General features: G+C 46.4%; 1 protein-coding gene across 4 annotated transcripts in view; it reads right to left on the bottom strand.

Moving 5' to 3' along the window:
- il1rapl2 (interleukin 1 receptor accessory protein-like 2) overlaps positions 1–21717 on the bottom strand; it is a 324225-nt gene that overhangs the window by 104282 nt on the left and 198226 nt on the right. For all 4 annotated transcript variants that reach the window (XM_064329375.1, XM_064329376.1, XM_064329377.1 and 1 more), the window contains one exon: positions 2483–2756. In XM_064329375.1, coding sequence (XP_064185445.1) covers positions 2483–2756 — 274 coding nt within the window. The remainder of the gene's footprint in view (positions 1–2482; positions 2757–21717) is intronic.

Raw genomic sequence — 21717 nt, 5'->3', positions numbered from 1 at the left:
CCTGCAAGTGAACATAAACCATGGAGCAGGGGATCCATTGGAGCGTTAGCAGTGTTGTCCGCGCGAGGGCCTGTTGGGTGGCTGCTTAACAGGTGTCAAGGGGGTGCTTCAGGTTCCGGGGGGGGGGGGGTGTGAGGTCAGAGTCGCCACCGTGTGGCTTATCACACGCGTGTAGAGCTGCAACGTCCCCTGGCGTACACGCTTACATCACAATGGCCCACAGATAGGTAAAACAAGGCACCAGCCATCTTTCATTCCATCGTCCGTACTTCCACGATTCCAGTTCATGCTACACTCTCAGAAATAAAAGTACAGTGGAGGTACGTTCCTGTTCTTTAGGGAACAAATTTGCCAACTGAAACCAGAAAGTACAATAAATGTTATATATGGGTAGTAATAAGTACCTTTTTTCAAACAAAAAAGGTGAAATTAATTATGTACCCCTGGCTAAGGGTAAAGCACTATATGTACCAATAGGGGACTACCCCAATGACAAGTGTTTTGTACCTCTATAAGCACCTTTTCATGCATTTTTTTTCTGAGAGTGCAGAATTTTATACTGCTGCCCTGGGGGGTGGGGGGCACTAAATATGAATGCATTTGACCCCCCGAATGAATGCGCATACCAAGACAAACGCTATGTGCATCCGAAACACGTTTATAGTCAATAACAGAAAAGAGAGAGCACACCAAAACTACACGTCCTCAGCAAATTGAGTGCCGGTGGTTCTAGTTGCATAAGAGTGCATTGCTGGAGGGTGAAGGAGTTCTTTTTTTGAAGTTCGGGTGGAGGGGGGGGGGAGAGGGAGGGAAACAGACAGCATATTATCCCTCCTGCAGGTCACAGGGCCCTCACAGAAAATGGATTCCTCCATCCCGACCGCACCCCGTCATTCCAGGCACAGCGGCCGGTGCCAGTGCTATTCTACAGCGATTGTCTCTCAGAGCCGTGTCACATTCGTCAGTAAATACCCCGGCGAGTCAGCACCGCGCTCCGAGCCTTTCCAGCTCCTTTCCACGCTCATATCATATATATCATATACATACTGCTTCATACTGTTTGTTTTTTTTTGGGGGGGATTCAATTTCTTTTGTCTTTTGCAGTCTTCTAGTGCTAGATACTCCATATGCAATAAAGTTAACATTGTTTTAAATAAACTCAGTATCCAAAGTTGAAAGACACTGTGGAGGGAGGGGGGGCTGGGGGGCAGTGGTCAGCATAATCACGTTGACATTTAATTTCGAATACGAATTTAAGCAAGAATGAAAAATAAATATTCTTTAACATCATCGCAAGCTTGCCTGTCACTGACACGAACAAAATATACCCTAAGAACGCTGTCATTTCAAAAAGTTTTGAAAGAAATTATACACAGAACCAGTTAGTTCCGAACATGTACAGATAATGCCAGACAAGTCGTTAAGACAGACAGACAGCTCAGGCTGGGATTTTCTCCCATGCAGAGCACCTGTCTCGACAAGCTCATCCGAGAGAAGACGATTCGGCGTGATGGCCTATCTGCATTGGAATTCATGGCACCTGTCTCTACCAGTGTCCAGCAGAGTGGGGAAATAAGAGGAGAAGAAGCGGAGGAGGAACTGACAGGAACTCGGTTTTAATTAGACTGTCAGGCGCACCGTGAGGGGGAAAATGAAGCAGCACTTAATAAGGGACCTCATTACCAGCCAGGAAAAAAGCATCAGGTTTGTCAGAGGAATGCATGTCTTTTTTCTTCTTCTACCTCTTCTTCTTCGTTTTCTTGTTCTTCTTAAATTCTTCTTCGTTTTATTCTTCTTCTTTGCAGGAATTGCATCAGTTCTTGGCTGAGAAGCCTGAGGAGAACGGCTAACGTTTCAGCTCTGACTGACGGAGGTCCTTCTCATATGTGTGGCCAGCGGGGCCCGAGGATGAGCTGGAATGATCTGGTTCATGTTCGTTTCAAGTTGAGACAATTCCACAAAGCAAGGAGGCCACTGAATGTAATCTTTCATTAATAACTGAATTGAATAATTTGGTTTTTGCATAATCCAAATCAGCCCTTCTTAATTTGGTTGCTGGCCATAAATATTACTATGATCAAAAAAAAAAAAAACAACAAAAAATATCTCACTACAGCAGGGATACGTTGATGAGCTTGAAAGAACCTGATGGCATGGCTGCTGTGTATGATCCCTGAGTTTCTTAGCCATGAATGTCACTTATCCAGTCATGCAGTTTACAAAGGAGAGTGAAAGACAGAGAGATTGTGAAAGAGAGTCAGTGAAAGGGAGAAACAGAGAGTGAAAGAGAAAGGGAGAGAGAGTGTCAAAGAAGGATAAAGGGAGAGAGTGAAAGGGGGAGAGGGGAGAGAAAAAGAGAAAGAGAGAGAAAGAGAAACACAATGCCAAATAAGGATTTGACCCTGGTAGATGTTCCATGTTGCCCGGGAGACAAGCGGCGTGCGGTACGTGGGCAGGGGGCTGCTGGGGAAGGCGGGCCTACCTGAGCACGCAGGTGTAGAAGCCGTTGTCCTGCAGCTCGGCGGAGCGGAACCAGATGGAGTCGTCCTCCTTGCTGAGCCGGTGCCCGGAGAAGATGATCGGCTCCTCGGAGTCGCCCTTGTTCTTGTACCAGATGAGCCGCAGCTTGGCGCTCTGGGCCATGGAGTAGTTGGTCCGGATGTAGCTGTAGAAGAGGGCGCACTTCACCCGGACCGGCTCGCCCGCCAGCACCCGGTACTTCTTCAGGTCCACCGACCAGTCGATGCAGCCGTCCACTGTGGGGGGTGGAAGCACACGGCACACGCTTAGTAACCAGCGGCAGAGTGGGTGAGGAACTAAAGGGTCACGGGTTCGATTCCCGTGTAGGACACTGCCGTTGTGCCCTTGAGCAAGGTTCTTAACCTGCCTCGCTTCTGTATATAGCCAGCTGTATAGATGGATGCAGTGTAAATGCTATGCAAGTCGCTCTGGATGAGAGCCGTCTGCTAAATGCCTGTAATGTAGTGTACTGTAGCATAGCTTGTACACGCGTGCCCTGGGTGTTTTCGTGGGGGCCCACGATGCGTGGGCGTAATGGAGTTAAAAGAATGGGTGTGGCTAGAGCCGGGGTCAGAGGTCGGTCAGCAGAAAGCTCCACCTGCCTCTCACACAGCAGGCTCATCTCTGCCTCCGCCTTCTCATTTAGACTGCTCATTTGCACTGTTCTCATTTAGACTGCTCATTTGCACTGTCAAACTGAGATATTTATTTATTTATTTCTGAAGCTTCGACTACATTTCAAATTCTGCTCAGCAATTTAAAGCGGGAGCTCACCGTAGTGTTTTTTCAGGAGGTGAGCATGAACAAGTGGCCACCAAAAACCCTAATGGCAACTCTCTACCACTCACCACAGCAGGATCTGTTTGACCAGAGACAAGGAGAAATGATAGCGTATAGCAACAGGTGACAGCAGGAGCATTCCAGCACCATGATTACAACGCACCAAACACATTCAGCCTACGAAACAGGACAGGGCCCAGCGTAACCGAACATCACACAACACCGATTTTAGACTTAAACCCAGGGAACGTGCGTGTAGCGGGACTTGTGAAACTGCTCGTGAGAATCACCGGCTTCTGTGCACCTGGCATGTCAGGTATCGCAAGCACTATTACTGGGTTCACTTAAACAGAAGAACATTGATTTTATGTTTATCCCGATAACATAAAATCAATTTTAGTCATGTTACAATTTTAATTATAACATATATTGCTCCTAAGTTTCCAAAAAAGAACTGCCCTACGGTAGCTGTTCTCTGCGAGAATACACCACGTGCAGCGAGATGACCACTTTCAGGACGTTAAGTCAAGTAGTGACAATTCCAGCTGAGGGAGCAATCTGGCTCTAATTGGAAACTGTGCTCACGTCGAAACATTGGCACCCCCTTATTTCTCACTCCCCTCTCATCCCCCCATGTGACCCATTTCAAATTGCATTCTGGGAAAACTGTACCGTACTCCAGACGAGTCTCCCCTAACTCTCACAAAGGTGCAGTTGCCTTCAAAGGGAACGACGTGTCAAGCTCGCACCACGTTAAAAAAAAAAAAATTTTGAACAAAAAATATTTTTCCAGCTTGTCTATTTTTATTACTTTCAACAAAAGCGTTTTGAGAAGAACACAATGCAAAGTGCAGTACGTGCAAAAGCGCCACGCGCTAGGTTACTGAGCACTGACGAAAGTTTCTGAAAAGTTTGCTGCTCTTTAACACCATTGCGGTTTTATGCTCGACATTCGAAATGTTTTTTTTTTAAACCAATTTCCAAATGGACAACTTTAGTGTTTTGAAACTATTTTTTAAAACTTTAAGCTGCGAATTTAAGGATTTCGCTTTGACTCAGCAACACAGCGGGCCTGCTCTTAGCAGACGGCTCAAGCAGTTTTCGACTATGTTCAACCAGCAGTCCCACTGCAACGAAGAAAGAAAAAAAAAACCCACTGGTCTTTCACCCATCTTATAGAGAACTCATTGCCCTGAAGAAATCAGAATGCACATCAGCATGAACCATTATAATTTATGAGCAATTACAGAAGTGTGTGTATGTAGACTCCAAGTAATCTGTCTTTCTGCTCACTGTCTCATAAATAATTTTTACATTCAAAATCCGTCCTCCGTAATTTATGTAAAGGACTGCCACCGACGCCAATTTATAGTATGGATCTGTTATATACATTTATTCCGATCGTTTTGTCACACGCGTTCCGATTTAATTCCTTGGTCATGACTGGTGGGGGAAAAAAATTGACGATGGAGAAACGGGCATCCGTCAGACGCCGGGCGGAGGGAGAGGGCGGCGGCGGCGGCGGCGGAGGGCGGAGGAGGTGAAAGGGATTGTGGGAGAGAGCGGGACGTACGAGTCGGGGGTTCGCGCTAATCCGCTCCGCTGGGTTAATGCGCCGCGTTTCGGACGAAAAAGGCCGCCGTCGAGCGCCACGGGTCAGGATTTAAACGAAGAAGAGGCCGTGAGGCGCCCCAGGGTCCTGCTCCACCGCGCTTTTCTGAACGGGACCGCTCATTCATTGGTTCTTGTGGCTGCCACGGCGACGGGGGGGTTGAAGCGGAGAGCCGCTAACTGCCGCGCGATGCGTCGTCCCTGTCAGGCGTCCTCGCGCGCACACGTGGACTCGATTTGAACCTTCGGAACGGAAGCTTCCGGAAGGACAAGAGCAGCCCGTTCGCGGTAAGGCCGTAAGTGCTCGCGCAAAGCCGCGCACGGACCTGCCCTTCAACGCTGAGAGTAAACAAGCCGTGTTCCGGCGTCACCCTCGCACCCTTACCAGCTTCCCATTTCCTGGAAAAGAAATGGGCTTGGTGTGTCACCGCCTACACCGAGTGCACCCCCCCCCCCCCCAAGGCCCCCCAGTCCAGCCGATCACACACAGCTGTGATAATACGGAGATAACAGTGTCCAATGCTGGTCCTGGGGGAGCTTCTGTCCGCTGTATTTATTTTCCAGCTGACAACCTAAGCACTCTAATTACTAAACTAATTAGTGCCATAATTGGGCAAAATTTAACCACTCCTCTCAGTTTTTGAGATTATTACTAATTTATATAGTTGGGAAATCTGGACTGTGGCCATCCGATACCAGTGCTGAGGTGGCCTGATGTAGGTAGACACACACAAACATACGCACGCATGCACGCATGCACACACGCATGCACGCACGCACGCCCACACACACGCCCGCATGCACACACTGCTGGTCATAAATTAATATCTCCAAAATATTACTTTTAGTTCTTTGATTTTAACCACCTTCAAATTCATTAATTTAAAAAAAGAAAATGGTTAATAAACAGTACCATTTTCGAAGAAATTAATTAGCAATGACTCGTGAAGGCCAAACTAGTTAAGTAAAATAACAACGTGAGAAATAGACACACACATACGCACACATGCACACTCACACACTCATGCACACACACACTCACGCACACACACACACACGCATACATACGCACACGCACACAAACACACGCGCACACACACACACACACACACACACACACACACACACACACACAACCACTGTAGCAGATAAGGTTCGGCTTTGCCGTTTCAGACCTCGCCGTTGCTGCTGAAATCCATTGTAGAATCCATTGTGGAGTCTGGCACCTGCTGCAATAATAATAGCTTGACCCAGCTTCTACACATCGGCCAAGTCTATCATGAGGCAGTATAGCAATTTCAGCCATGACAAGCTGAGAGAGGAGGGGGGGGGAAAAAAAAAAGTCAATGTCAGAGCTATAGCCCACCAAATACTTTGTGCTGATGTGCAATTTCAGTCCCGGCTTGCATTTGATAGCTTGTTTATTATTTTCTGAGAAAGACTGAATGAATAGCTTTCGGTGGACATGTATCCTTACACAGGTATAAATGGAAGCAGAAGCGCGGCAGTTTCAATATGATTCCAGAAATGAGTTACACGGAGGCGCGGGCAAAACCAATCTTATCAGAGAGAAATAAATATGGAAATGCGAGGGGGGTAATGGTCCCCTCCGCGTGGCGGAGACACTTTATCAGCCGCACAACTTGTAGGGCATTTTAAATAAATCGACTTGACCACAAAAGCCCCTTCAGACCACAAAAAGGATTTGAATTTATTCGCCGTGTCACTCCGGTAAACAGTTGGTAAGGCGTATTTGATGGGGTATTAGGCCATTTTGCTTTTGACGTCTCCTGAATTTGAATCTGTTTAGAGAGCACGATATAAATCACGTCGAACCCTCTGATGCAATGGCAACTGCTGGACCAACGGCGGCCTAAAGTATGTAATTTTATAACTAGGCAGCATTATCTTTCAGTGAAAACACTGAAAAGTGTCCCCAATTATAAATATTCTCCGTTAAATTGTGGTTTCCCTGATGTATTATAGAAGGAGCAGAATAAGAAGGATGACAGTGGGGAAAGTGTACCAATTAGGGAACCATGGGTTATATTCAGAGAAGCAAAGAACATCATTTTTATGTATAATATTTGTAAAAATGAAACAGATGAGGTTAGGACATACAGTTATGTTCATGGCGGTGCAGTGGGTAGCACTGTCGCCTCACAGAAAGAAGGTTCCGGGTTCAAATCCCGGCCTAGGAGAATTTACATGTTCATGGATCTCTGCATGCTCTCCCTGTGTCCGTGTGGGTTTCCTACCTAATAATAAGTAAATAAGCTCTCAAGCAAACACAGGTAGGAACCTTTGAGGTGTTCAGGTACTGCCACAGGGCTGGACATCCTTTGACTGTTACCAGACAATGAGTCTAGATGGGCTGTTCACATTATTATGTATCAATTATGTTTTTTTTTTTTAATTATATGAAAGAATGCAGGACTGCTACAGTGGGATGGATGTACACGACTTGTGGCACCAGCTGAAACAGCTCTGCCTGTGGGGGGGGGGTCCATTCACAAACGCAGTCGCGGGATTGTCCGGCACTGTCGTCGGCCTGAAAGCGGCCAATCAACTCTGTTTCGTTCGGAATTTGAAACCCAATGCTTTTTCTCAGCAGGAACTTTCATTGGCCAGCTGCTACAATACAACAAGGCTAGGGCCCTGCCTGGTGACACAAAGACATCCTAGGGTAGGGTTTCCATTGCGCCAGCGGTGGAGAGAGGCAGCCATGTTTTGTGGCGAGCTGGGCGTTTGACGAGCGTTTTCTACTGCACATATTTGGACGCCACTGTTTAAAAGGTCCTCATCTTCATAATATCAATTTCCGAATGTAACCACACCGTAGCATACATTACATTACATTACATTCAGGGATTGACTCTTATCAGGCGACTTACACAGCTTTACCAGAATTTACATGTATCCATTTATACAGCTGGATATATACTACAATCGGTTAAGTACCTGCTCAAAGTACAGCAGTGTCTACCGGACACCTCGACCTTGGTTAAGCCAGTTCTTACTCACTGTGCCACTACGTCAATATCACACAACCAAGCGCTATGACACAATCCCTGAGGTGAAACTGTAACAAGGCTGGAGTGTTACGAAGAACTAATTTTACATGATAGTAAATAACCAAACAACACGCTTTACACAGCAACAGCACAGGCACCATTTCAACTCCTCTCCCCAATCTCATACAGTTTATGTCCTAGTAGAAACAGAAAAAAAGGTTCTCATCGCAAGTTTCTAACATTTGTTCTCGTGATAGATTTATATATTGTAAGTAACAACACGCTGTTTTTCTTTATTGGATTCATTTCAAGGTGTACAGATTACCTTAAACAGGTCGCTGTGACACAATATCATATTGGACAATACTACAGAGGGAACACACGCGGAGAGAAGCCTAAATGAAGTCAGCTGCTGATTTCAGTGCATCGCTATTCCCGGCTGTATTAGTCTCCTGCTGTGCATTTGGTCTCTGTGGGCTCAGCACTGCGATGACAGTCTGGTTGCAGTAGATTTTCTGTTGGTTAACCAGCTGTTTCTTTAAAAAAAATTTTTTTTTTTTTGGTCGAGACAGATGTACGAACCATACATATGCTCCTGTCAAAAAAAAATGATTACAAGGAACATTTTCAAAGATGTTTTTTTTTATTTTTTTCTTTTGTCACGATAAGAGAGCTTAAGATTAATTTTCTTAAGGATTTTATTTCGAGCCTTCAAAAAAAGAGAGAAAAAAGGAATAAAAATCTCCATAACACTTGAAAGGGCAATTATGCATACTGAAAATATTTAATAACATTATTATATATCATTAAAAAGACATTGATACATAGGCATAATTAATGATTGTTACTTAATACATTATTATTAAGAAGCAGGTTGGGGGGCTGAAAATGAAAAATGTTACAATATGTTAAAATATGATTATATATCATATATATACTCAAATGCACTGATGTAATTCTCTGAGTCATTTCTCAGTCCTGAGCTTAATATCTTAAAAGACTTAATATAGAACTTATAAACTAGTATTTATTCATGAAAAAGAAATGTCTATAATATAGTTATGACTGTTTTATTAAACATTAATAGGTGCAAAATATACTTGCATGCTATCATAGCATTTTTGTAAGACAGGAAAATAAATCTTTGTGTAGAGATGATGAAATCTATTTTCTCCACACCTGACTCGCACGCAGAGAAGCAATTAAAAGACCTAATCATGGACAATGTGCAAGAATGAGACCTTGTGCAATGTCTGAAGATGCGGTCTTCATGTGGTATATGTATCCATGTAACTTCACCATTGGCTGTACTGCTACTCGCTATTGTTACTGCCTGTACCAAGGGTCCCATACCGTGGGTCTGATCTGAGGATGGGGTCACTTGAAATATTTTGGAAAAAAGTCATTTTTTTGTCTCTTTAAAATATGCAAATTTAGGGTACTACATGTCAAACATCACAACAACTCAACTGTAATAAAGCAATAAGGCACAAGAGGTTGTGGTATATTGGCAATGCAGTCACGGCTAAACAGTGTTGTTAGGCACAAGGTGTGTGTGCAGGTGGGGTGTTGGTGTTGTGCAAATTTCATGCAAATGAACAAACATTCATTTGGGGTCGCATCAGAAAAAAGGTTTGGGAACGCCTGGCCTATACTGTCTATGCTGGGGTAAAATAGCTTTGTAACCCCAAGCAAGTTTCTGCGAACCCACAGTAAAGTATTATCAGATTTAATAACAGGCAGTGATTCTTAATTTAAGGACAGTTACCAGCTAGTTAAATGCCTCGGGCTATAATCTGTCAAACCACAATGATTATTTGCTCTGATAGAACCCTCATCATCCCCTCAATCCTCCCTATTACTAGTCAGTCTGTAACTATTGATACCGGGCAGGCCAGTGGAGGATGGGCTTCATGTCTATATCTGGGCTCCTTCCAAGATCTCTTCCCATTGGCCTTTTTTTTCTCACCACAGTTTAAGTGTTTTTTTTCTTCCCACTGGGGAGTTTTTTACCTCACTTTTTTACAGGGGTTTCAAGCCCAATCTTTCCCAATTTTCATATTAGCAATATTTCTTTGTGACAGTGTCTCTGTAAAACGGGCTATACAAATAAAACTGAATTGAATTGAAAGATCAAATAACTTTCTTCTCGTTTTTTTATTTATTTCCACAGGTTTCACCCTTTTATTGTTGAATCCGCACGCCACTTTTATTGCCGAAACACTTCACCACACGTGCGGATCATCCTCAATCAAAGCCAGACCTCAGAAGGGAAAGCTGCCCTCCGTCGTTTCGGAGAAACAAAGATCTGCTCCTGCTTTCCCTGAAAAGCCTTGTCACAAATCGATGTAACACCTGACTGTTACTCCCCCCTCCCCCCCGGCCCCGCCCCCTCCTGCCCCCAACCCCCTTGCCCCCAACCCCGATAAAAGCTGTCTGGCCATCATGTGATGTACACTGTACTAACTCCCCTGTGTTGTGTGAATGTCAAGATTTAGGAGGTCAGGAGGTAAAAAAAAAAAAAAAAAAAAAAAAACACGATTTTCAAAGTCATAGTCCGTGGAAATAAAAAGCACTTTCCCTTATAGTTGCGTTTGGACAAAAATAAAAAAAACTGAAAAAACAGCAGCACAGGTGCCCAGATGAGTTTACCTTTCAGCTCTCAGTTAAGTGGCCTACTGTTCAGAACCCAAGCGCAAAAAAACCGGTCACAGGAACACAATCAGCCACAAAATGACATTGAAATTAGCCAGGCACTCACATCATGTAAAAAAACACACGCATTTCAAAGTGCTCCGTAATGAGAAACGATGACTTTCATTTCACTTTCGCTTGAAATAAATTACCCATTCATTTACATCGATAATCAGGAAAGAATGTATGAAAATTACAGCGAGGACAGAAGGGACTCCGCTTTCTACGCCGCGTGTTTGTTCGAACCCAGAAGTCCATTTTCGGGGGGGAACGCATAGCCGTTCCCTCTGCTTTCACGGGAGAAAAAGGGTTTCTAAATCACCATGCAGGACAAAACCGAGATGAATGTCTCTATAAATGGCGGCTTAGGACCGTCTAATTCAAAGCACTGTCGTAATCAAGCGCTCACAAAGGACGGTAATTGCCTGGAGTCGATCTCTGTTGACAGAAATAGATTGGCATTGTGTTCCACAATACTTTCATTCCGCCAGGCACCGCTCCTGTAAGAACTTCACATGAGCGCCACCAGAGAGAGAGAAACCCACATTTTCCCGCCATTTTTTTTTTTACCCCACTGTGGTGCTGCTCCTCATACAGATCTCTCTGGTTGCTGTCTGTTTAACGTGTATCACGCTGTAATGTGCTGGGTGAGGACGGCTTCACGATTACTTTTGCAATAATGAGCGGAGTACGGATTGCTTTATGCTTGGCCATGCTGTAATCTGTTTAGCGCAGACTGCTTCGCTATTGGCTATGCTGTAACTTGCTGTGTAGGGACTGCGTCGTGATTGGTCATGCTGTAATCTGTAACGCGTAGACCACTGCAGAAAATGGTTATGCTGTAATGTGTTGTTTATGGGCTGTTATGATTGATTATGCTGTAATGTGCGGTGTAAGGACTGCGTTACAATTGGTTATGCTGTAATATGCTGTTTATAGACTGCGTTATGATTAATTATGCTGTATGCTGTTCATGGATTACTTCATGATTGGCTATGCATAAAGTACTGTGTAAGAACTTACTTTATGATTGGCCATGGCATAAGGTACATTATAAGGATCACTGTATTAGGCCATATGAGGATATACAGAATAATGATGAGAATGGACCATTTAGCCAGGCAAGACATGTCGTTTATCCAGATTAGAAAGCATACTATACACACTGCATCGTTTTTAGGCGGCAACATCAAGACCAAAAGCTACAAATTCTTTCTTTCAGTATTCATGTTCTTATTCACAAATAAACACTGAGCTTGCCTTTAAAACATTTCCTGAAACATTCACCACGTCTAATTCACCATGCAGTATCACGTCAGCGTGGATATACTGTAGCAATAGTCTACCGGCAGCTTGTCACCAAAAATAAATATTTCAGGACCGTGTGATAGGGAGAAGTGGGTAAATAAGGAAGAACCAGAACCAGTGCTCTGTCCTTCAGAAGCGTTTATACTGAATTTCCCTCTCCAGACAGCCAGAAGTTTCTGTTGTCTTGGCCCACATCACAACTCACTATAGAAATAAAACAGAAGCACTATTAGAGAGAAGAGGCAACATCAACTTTTCTTGAGTAAATATAGACTCTTGCTGGGCTCATCCCCTGTCTACCAAATGCAGGTTCGCTCCCAGGAGAAAATAACTAGCTGGTGGCTTGAGCAGTCTTGGAGACCAGGTTTGGATGGGGTACCAAATCTGATGTGAACGAAAGAGACTGAACACTTTCTAGGCCCACTCCACTGCCACAGGAACATGCTTCGCCAGTCAGTCACATCTATAGCTATATATAATATAGTTATATATTCATAGCGTTAGTAATTTTCCTAATAATAAATCCAGCCACATAATCCACCCCCAATCCTGTCAATTCTGCATCTAAATTCACTAGGAGTAATTCACTTCAAATGGCATCTCAACATTCTACAAAAACAATAATATATATATATATATATATATATATATAATATATATATATATATACTTATTTATTTCTTATCCAGTCAAATGTCACCCTGTTTGACAGCTGTTGATGTGTGATCAAAAACACGAGCGTTTTAAGATCCCTGTCTGAAATACTGCATAAATGCAAACCACAATGGGAAATTAATAACACGGCTAACAGGTGGTATTCGCAAATCCAGATCAATGAAACAAGTGCCGAGGGGGCGGGGGCGGGGGGGTGGGGGGGTTGAGTCCCATTCTGCCGCTCTTCCAGCACGGTTAGGGCCTCCTCAGTCCACAGACGACAGCGCCGCCCCCTCCTCCCCCCTCCCCCCCCCCCACCTCAGTCCATCACCCCCGGTGGAACTCCATCCATCCATCCTGTGTTCAGTGGGATTGGATCCCATTTGTCACAGCGCTGGTGGAGTGTGCAGTTATAGACGGTGGAATTTGTCAGTTTTTCGGGGGCCCGGCATGTTCCTGTGGGCCCCTCGCCCCCCCAAAAAACCCCCTCGGCCCCCACCCACCCACGTGTGGCTGGCTCTGTGCCAGCCTGGCTCCTGGGCCGCGCGCAGGTTGCTTTATTTCGCCTGTCATTAATAAAGAGAAGTGGCCCCTGCACCTGTCCGCTGACAGGCTCCCGGCGAGACCGGGGCCCACGAGGAGGAGGAGGAGGAGGAGGAGGAGGAGGAGGAGGAGCGGCCGGACACGCGCGGGCCGCTTAATGAACTGCCTCAGACTGCGCGGCGGCGTCGCTCCGGATCGCCTGCCATTTCCTTTCCCCCTCGCTGATGTTTCCCCTCCTCGCCGCGCCTCACAGCCGGAGTGACATTTACTGCTGACAGCCAATCAACGCGCCGGAAAGGCAAGCAGAGGACCCAGAGAAATCGCCTGCGATCGGACCCTTTTTTTTCTCGACACTTTTTTTTTTTTTTTTTTTTTACACTTTGCTCACCCGACCAAGTCCTTCTTCTCAGCCGGACGCATTTGCAGTGGCTTATTATTTACTGGGATGTGACACAGGCCTTTGACGCGGTGTGTCCCTCTATGTGACACAACCAGACGTATTTGCCCGGAAATCAAGAATAAACTCAGAAACAGTAGCGATGAAAACACTTTTTTTAAATAGTTCATTTGACTGCAAAATAAGCATTGCTAACTTAGTTAAAAAAACGCTTAACGCAAGCTAAAAACCACCCCGTGAATCAATATTATACATCATGGCAATGCGAACATCTTAATCTCGCTGAAATCCTTCTGACACGATGTCGATAAACGAACCATTTGAAAGATAACAAGGGATTAATGTTTGTTCCCACTCAGTCGCCTCCCCCGGCACTTCACTGACGTCACTGGACGGTTGCACAAGATTAACTTCCAGGAGGTTTAAATGTGTCACCGGCAAACGAGAGAGACTCACATTAAATGGCAGTTACGCGAGTTACGCTGGACACACCACAAGGTGCCAACACACAGTCGATACGCCAGTTTATTTATGGGGCGCGTTCGAAGGTTCCACGACCAAACTGCCGTCCGGCAAAATTTCCGCTGCCTCTTAACGACGGAGTTCTTGGTTCTTCGACATTACCAAAACCTCAAAAAAACCAGCTCCTGTTAATCCGCCCGTACCGATAACACAGTAAAACAGATCGACATAATAAATCCTTTGAATATTTGGCAGGCAAAAAAAAATTAAAATAATAATGATAATAATTTTTAAAAATGGCAGCAGCGCAGACCACTCTAGCGATGCCAGGAATGATGACCGGTGATATTGAAATAGAAGCTGCCGGACTTTGGCAGACGGCGCTTCTGCCAGTCACCCGTTGTTTTTAATCTACAGCGCACACGCACGCCAAGGTCTTCCAAACGCGGCGAATTAGTCACGCGGCTCTGAACTTCACTCGGATCCAGGGGTTGCGCTGTGTGTCCGCGCCGTGGTTTTTTTTTAAATTTGGGAGCCCCCAGAGGCAAAAGAATCACTGAGAGCATTTGGCAATGGCGGGCGGAGGCCGGTGTCACCTTGCTACCTGCTGCTTCAGCCTCTGCGCCCTCGAACCGACTCTTCAAACACCACCTGCCAATGGCAGTCAGGTAATGTCACGCAGTTATATTCCAGACACGGACGAATTCAAGGCTGTACCCAATAGAGATTTTTTTTTTCTTTCTTTTTCGTCCTTTAAACATTACAGCCCAGAGAGGTATGCTTAAGAGTTCAGCTTATAATCACATAAAAGAATATAAATGTGCTTAGCTTTGATACATTTTTGAACAATAAAGGCAAAATGAGGATAACAGTCGAATTGACATTCATATAGCTTAGCTTTTCCCAGCTCTACGTTTACAGCTACGTTTTTACTAGTGTTTACCTTTCAACAAGCCCAGTAAAAACGTCTACAGAATATTATGTGTGAGCATATACCGGGGCAAGTACTCACTGTGCCTTTATCATATGCGATAAAAGATACTTCGATACACGCATCAGTAAAACTTCTCCACAATTTTCTCCCCCAACGGTAGCGCATATTACCCATCAATCTTACGCAAGCGCGTTCGCTGTTGGCTCGCTACGCTCCAGAGGCACGGAGAGCTCCGGCGCTCTCATTAGCGAGCCCATCCCCTCCTGAGATGTGTGACTCTGTTTGGGAAGTGGAGCCCAGAGCAGGTGCCTGTGCCAGGGACCCTCAGAAAGGGCTCTTTCATAGGCCGCCAGCCCTCGTAACTCAAGGGCGGTTTAACAGAGTTTAACTGATCCCCCTCAGGGGCGTCGGTCCCCGCTCTGCACGCTCTCGTCTCACTCGAACGCGCCCCGATGTCTTTACTGCTAACCGGCTCACCCTGACCCACTGAGAACCACCGAGAACCACCAAGAACCAACGAGAACCACCGAGAACCACCAGAACCAATGAGGACCACCGAGAACCACTGAGAACCACCGAGAAGCACCGAGAACCAAGCAGACAGAGACAGTGAGACCAGTGTATTGTGATTCCAAACAACGACGTACATTACGAGACACTTCCACTAAAAAAAAAAAAAACAACTTGTGTAAATCGATGGGTATATTTCACTCTGCCCACACTTTTAGGATTTTAAATGTCACATCAAATCAAATTGGGGAGAAAAAAAAACAGATTTTCTCACTTCTCTATTTACTTGAAAACAATTCTGTCTCGCAGAGCCGAAGCAATTATGTGCCGTTTTTAGAAAATGTCAGAGACCAAAACACGATCGCTTATGCTTTCGTCTTCATTTTCTGCAGCGCATTCGGGAATTTATGAAATTTTATTTTTCTGAAACCCTCAATAAAATTGTTCACAGAGAAGAAAAAAAAAAATAATAATGAGAAATAAGGCAATATTCTCAGCGCATACCTGTTAGGCCGTGCAGCTGAAAAAAAGAGAGACTTTCTGCTCATTATACACGGTCGCGAAGAAAGAGCGTAGCATCGCAGTGAGGAGAGAGAGAGAGAGAGAGAGAGAGAGAGAGAGGGAGGGAGAGAGGGAGAGAGAGAGAGAGAGAGAGAGGCCTTCAGACGAAATTAGAACTTGGCAACGGGCGCGCGGAACGAGCACTCAGTCACACCCGCGCCGCTCCGGCCCGGACTCCGCGATAAATCAGAGCGTCCCCTCGTCTTTTTTTTTTAAACGCCGCGCGGCCGCCGCTTCCTCTCCAAGTTATTATTCGTCCGGATTTTTTCCTCCTCCTCCTCCTCCTCCGACGACGACGTGTTTCACACCCTTTAATTTTTCACAGCTAAGCGCAATTATGCGTCCGTTTTCAGCGGCGACAGTCGCGATGTGAAGCCCTGCACCTGTTCCACTTCCTCTCTGCAAGCTAATGAGGGAACGAGCTGGCCTAATTACAGAATCTCCCCGGAGGACGCCCTGGAGTGTACACTGATCAAAACAAATAAGACACTCCTGTTTTCTGTTTGCATAATAATCATATATATATATATACACACACAGTATGTACTGATCACATTTTTTACACAGTATAAATATATGGTGGAGGTATGTATTTGAATGAAATAGCTTTTTACATTTTAACAATATATTTAGTTACATTCTAACTAAAAACAGCCTTTTCCTTCAAAAATGAGACTTTGCTGAGATGTGCTGGGCCTGTTCTTTTTTTTGATGAAATCTGATGAAATCGCCTCCTGCATGTACTTCCTGTGCGGAATGAACCCGTTGGCAGTGGCGTATGAATTCCGTAATTCCATACCAATGAAAGCGGCGTATGAGCACGCAATAAATAAATAAAATATAAAAGAAAATCACAGCAGAGAGACAGTGAGGCCTTGCCTGCACCGCGTGCCATTATTACCTGAGGCAATTACCAAAGGTGTCAGGGACATGGCGAACTGACAGGGCTGGGCCAGGGTGCCAGGAGTTAGGAGCCCTGCTGGTTTTACCAAGAGGAGGGAGGACTGAGCGTGTCACTGTGATGACATTCTCAGAGAGAGAGGGAAGCAGAGAGGGAGAGAGAAGGAGAGACAGAAAGAGAAAGAGAGAGAGAGAGAGAAAGAGATAGGGACAGAGAGAGAGGGGGTGTGAGAGAGAGAGGGAGCGAGAGAGGGGGAGGCAGAGAGGGACAGAGAAGGAGAGACAGAAAAAGAGAGGGACGCAGATAGAGGGAGAGAAAGGGACTGAGAGAGAGCGAGGGGGGGAGAGGGACACAGAGAGAGGGAGAGAAAAGGAGAGAGACAGGGGAGAGAGAAGGAATGAGGGAAAGAGAGAGAGAGTGAGATGGGGAGATGAGGTATAACAGAGGCAGTGAGAGAAAGCCAGAGGCAGACAAGAGGGGATGAGTAATTCAGAGAGAGAGAGAGAAAAAAATGAGAGGTAAACTGGGAGAAAGACACACAGTGAAATAGGCACAGACAGGGAGAGGAAAAGAGACTGTTGGGACTGCTGACATTTCTGTTATTGTTAATGCCTTTGGAAATATATTCAAACACGTCACACCGATAAAGCACATTAAACCGAACCGGGAGACAGATGAAAGGAGATACACACACACACTGAGGGGGAGAGAGAGAACAGGCGGAAGAGAGAGCGACACACAGGCAGAGAGAGACAGAGGGAGACAGAGAGAGAGAGAAGGGGAAGAATAAAGGAAAGGGTTGAGGGACAGAGGGATGCGGAGAGAAAGAGGCACACATAGAGATGGGGGGGGAGGGATCTCACAGACCCGCGCTGAACGGAAACAGATGCTACAGCCCGGCCCCTCATCCATACCCCCCCCCTCCCCTCCTCCCCCCAGCGGACCCCCGAAACCTCTCTACCCCCCTGCTCCATGCGTGACAGCCACCCCGGAGCGAGAGGACCCAGGCTCGCCTCCGCTAACAGCATTACCGCGCTGACAGTCCTGACAGGGGGGGGACAGATTCGCTGGGCTCCCAGAGTCTATCTCAACTGCACATTACAATCTCACAGAGCCAGACCCAGAGCCAGACCCAGAGCAGGCTGCGCAGTCACATGCAGCTCCCAGCAGCACGGACGTACTGTGTCCGCGCTTGGCTCAAGTTCTACTTTTTTAACTCTGCGTTCGCTGAGTCCAAAAAGTGACCGTGATATTCACCGTGCTGAACCACGCCACGCTGCGTTGGGAGGGGTACAGCGACTGGCCCTCGTCGACCGACGGCGACCGCGCCCGCTACTCCACGCGGGGTCGGACCGGCTTAGCGCTTAGCGACGCGCAACGCAACGCGCGCGGAACAACGCCACCTTCCATTTCAGATGGAATCTCCGCGTCGCCTCATGCCACCATCAGATAACCTCACGTTTACTTTCCTCCTCGGCTGCAAACAGCCAGCCATGGAGCGTCCGGGGGGAAGGGGAGGAGGAGGAGGGAGAACGGGAGGCCGCGAAACGTTTTGTCAGCAGGCAGATAAGGCCCCGCTCACTCCCCGTCTGTCATTCATTCACCACCAGAGGAAGATTTCGTTCGCTGTCATGGAAATCCCCCCCCCCACCCTCCCCCCCCCCCTCCCCCCCATAAAGACTCCCCGTTATCAGACCCCGGGAATTTTATCGGTGGTGTGTCTCCACGGCGGCCCATTTGCCAAGCCGGGAAAAAGCACTTCCTGCAGGAAAAAAATACAAAAACAAAAAAAAACTGGCAAGGTTGGAGCAAGGTGACCCTCCCCCTCTGGAGTGGGTCAGGATCAGAGGCAGCCATGCGGCGGACCGCTGGCCGCTCGACGGGAAGAGCGGCCTGGCGTTTGAAGTGCCGTTAGAGGCGCGGGGATACGCATGCTGACAGGGCAGAGCCGAAAAGAGGAAGAGAGGCACGCCCGGGGGGGGTCAGCTGCCCCTCCCGCTCACAGTCCCGCTAACGCTCCCGCTCTCGCTGCTCTCGCGGGACGAAAGGCGGCAGAGGCTGCATCCTGTGCAGCTGGAGGCCCCGCAGTCTGGCCAACACCTGGCGACAGAATTACCGCCGGTCCCCAAACCCGGCCCCCGAGCCCTGGATAAACCACACCCCCTTCGCCCGCAAACAGGAAGCGGTGACGTCCGTAAGGAAGAAACCTTTTCGATCTCTTAACGTGTAATTTCTGGATTTACGGAGGACGCTGCAAGGATTTTTTTTTACAAGAATTTTGGGCACTTCAAAATTGTTGTGAAAACGAGGCCAGAAGACCTTTTACAATTAACGAACTGATTTTAAAAGGTTTTCAGATTTTACAGCTCAGTATGTTTCCTGTTTCTGATAATGTGTTGCCTAAAATGAAGACACATACAAAACAGTTATGAAAATGTCAGGTCCTTTTGTGTCTTGTTCAGCTCTTACATTCTTATATATATATCTTTTTAAAATATATTGCCAGGAATATCACAACTCAAAATCCAGCTCAAGATTGGAACACGTTGCACTGCACTGCACTCCCCCCTCCCCCGCTCCGCCCAATCCCCGCCCCCCTCTGCAGCGGCGCGTGATGCCGTGCCGGTTCCGTGAGGCCGCGGTGAGATCTGTGGCATGCCCACCGAGACTGGCACAGGCGGGCGGGCGGGGGGGCGGGCGTGCCACACGCTGGACGCTGGGGAACCAGGCTCTACAACAACATCCATCTTGACTGGCACCTGGGCGCAGGGAGACTGGCGCACAGACAGGGGGACTGGGACGGTAATGGGCTCTGTGGGTCTCTGGGACTGCAGGCAGGAAGGGAACAGCACGGGGAGGGGTGGGGGGGGGGACAGACCTAATGCACAGTGTGCAAATACACGCACCCCCTCCTCCCCCTCTCCCCCTCCCTCCTCTCCTAAGTCTATGGCTCGTGAAACAATGCATGAAAATGTCCTGTAGGGGATTAAAAAAGTGACACTTTTCTCTCAATCAAGCTCTGCATTATTTATGCCATTTCTCCAGCGTCACATGCCACTGCGGCCTGATGTTAGGTGCGCTCTCCACATGGGTACACACAAAAGGGTCACGCCACCAGGAGTGGCTGAACACTGGAATGGTTGTCAGGAATGTCCAGACGAGGGGTGTGCAGAGAAATCATTATCTGTAACTGTATCTGTAATCTGTAAAAAAAACCTGGACTGGATGAAAAAAAAAACCTGGACTGGAAAAAAAAAAACCTGGACTGGAAGAAAAAAAAACTGGACTGGAAGGAAAAAAAACCTGGACTGGAAGAAAAAAAAAACCTGGACTGGATTAAAAAAAAACTGGACTGGAAGGAAAAAAAACCTGGACTGGAAAAAAAAAACTGGACTGGATTAAAAAAAAATGGTGTGGTCTGGATTAGAAAAACTGGACTGAAGACCCTGGACTGGTTGAAGCAGAACTACTGTATGAAAGGTTGGTGAACAAGCTGCTATGTGCCGGAGTTCCAGATACTCTCTCTCTCTGCCCGTGTAACGTTAGATGGAGGCTATGAGACCTCGGCATGGAGCTGACTTTTTTCCCCCCGAATCCGAATAATAACGAGCAACTTCGGGTAGAAGAAATATCTGTTTCCATCGAATACAGTATTCGGATTCGGATACATCCCTAGCCCAGACTAACCAGAGGACCGGTGTACCCTAAAGCAACACGATCATGCAAGACTGAAACACTGGGTTTTTGAAACGACAGGATGCCCACGAGTCTGGCTGTGACATGGGACAGCAGTTGCACATCAAAGAGAGTACTGGTGATACTTGTTTTTCTATATTTATTCTAATTTATAACATTCTGTTTAAAATTACTGCGCGTAATACCTAGCTATATCAGACATAGACATATTTCATTTATAGTACAAAATTCACAAAGGTTTAAATTTTGATTTTAAATGGGGATTACCAAGCCTGTACATGGACACCAATGAACACAGATTCAAGCCGGATCGCATGCCGTACGATCACTTAAGCTTGCGCATTTACAGCCTAGCGAAAAGGTAGCGAACTGGCTGAGTGCCTGCAATAATGTACCTTTTTCCCTCTGCATAGCTTACAGCACCTCACATCCATAATTTATATCAAATATTCATAATTCTAATGTCTTTCAAGCCACCGTGGAATAGTGCTTACCGAGGCATTAACCGACTCCTTGACCCACTTGCAAGACTTTATCAAGCCATTCATTTTGCAAAGCTTGCCTTGAAAGATGAAAAAAATAAAACCTGCTAAGAAAACTCAATTATCAGCGTTGTCTTCTTAACAGTTGATCTACACTAATGCCCATAACATCAATAGATCTACTGATGTTATGGGTGACATTTTATAAAAATGTTCACAGCACTTGTGCATTCAGCCACAGCACTGCATCTACATGATTACTGCACTGCAGTCTTTATGGATTGTATGAAAAGTAACAGATAGCAACTTAAAAAAAATAAATAAATAAAAAAAACGGACAGAGAACCAATCTCAGCAGCGGGAAACCGCGCGTTCACGGGGGAAATGTTCGGGTCCCCGCTGAGTTTTGCTCTCCTTTCTCTACCTTTCTCCGCGAAACAAACCCCCTCTCAAAGGAACGGGCTCAAGGTCGGACGCCGGTGGTACCGTAGGCTACAATTTGGAGCATGTCTTTAAAACCCCAAATATTTCTTATGAGCCTGCAGTCTCCCCGGAGCGCCCGGTCCGACTGCTCGCTCGCTCTCTCTCTCTCTCTCCTCGGTCTGTTTCGTCCTTCTGGCTTTCTGCTGGTGAGAAACGTAACATTAGGG

This window comes from Anguilla rostrata, chromosome 3 (genome assembly GCF_018555375.3).
Source record: "Anguilla rostrata isolate EN2019 chromosome 3, ASM1855537v3, whole genome shotgun sequence".
NCBI lineage: Eukaryota > Metazoa > Chordata > Actinopteri > Anguilliformes > Anguillidae > Anguilla > Anguilla rostrata.
Note: the sequence above shows the minus strand (reverse complement) of the source record. Positions and strands in the feature narration are given on the sequence as shown.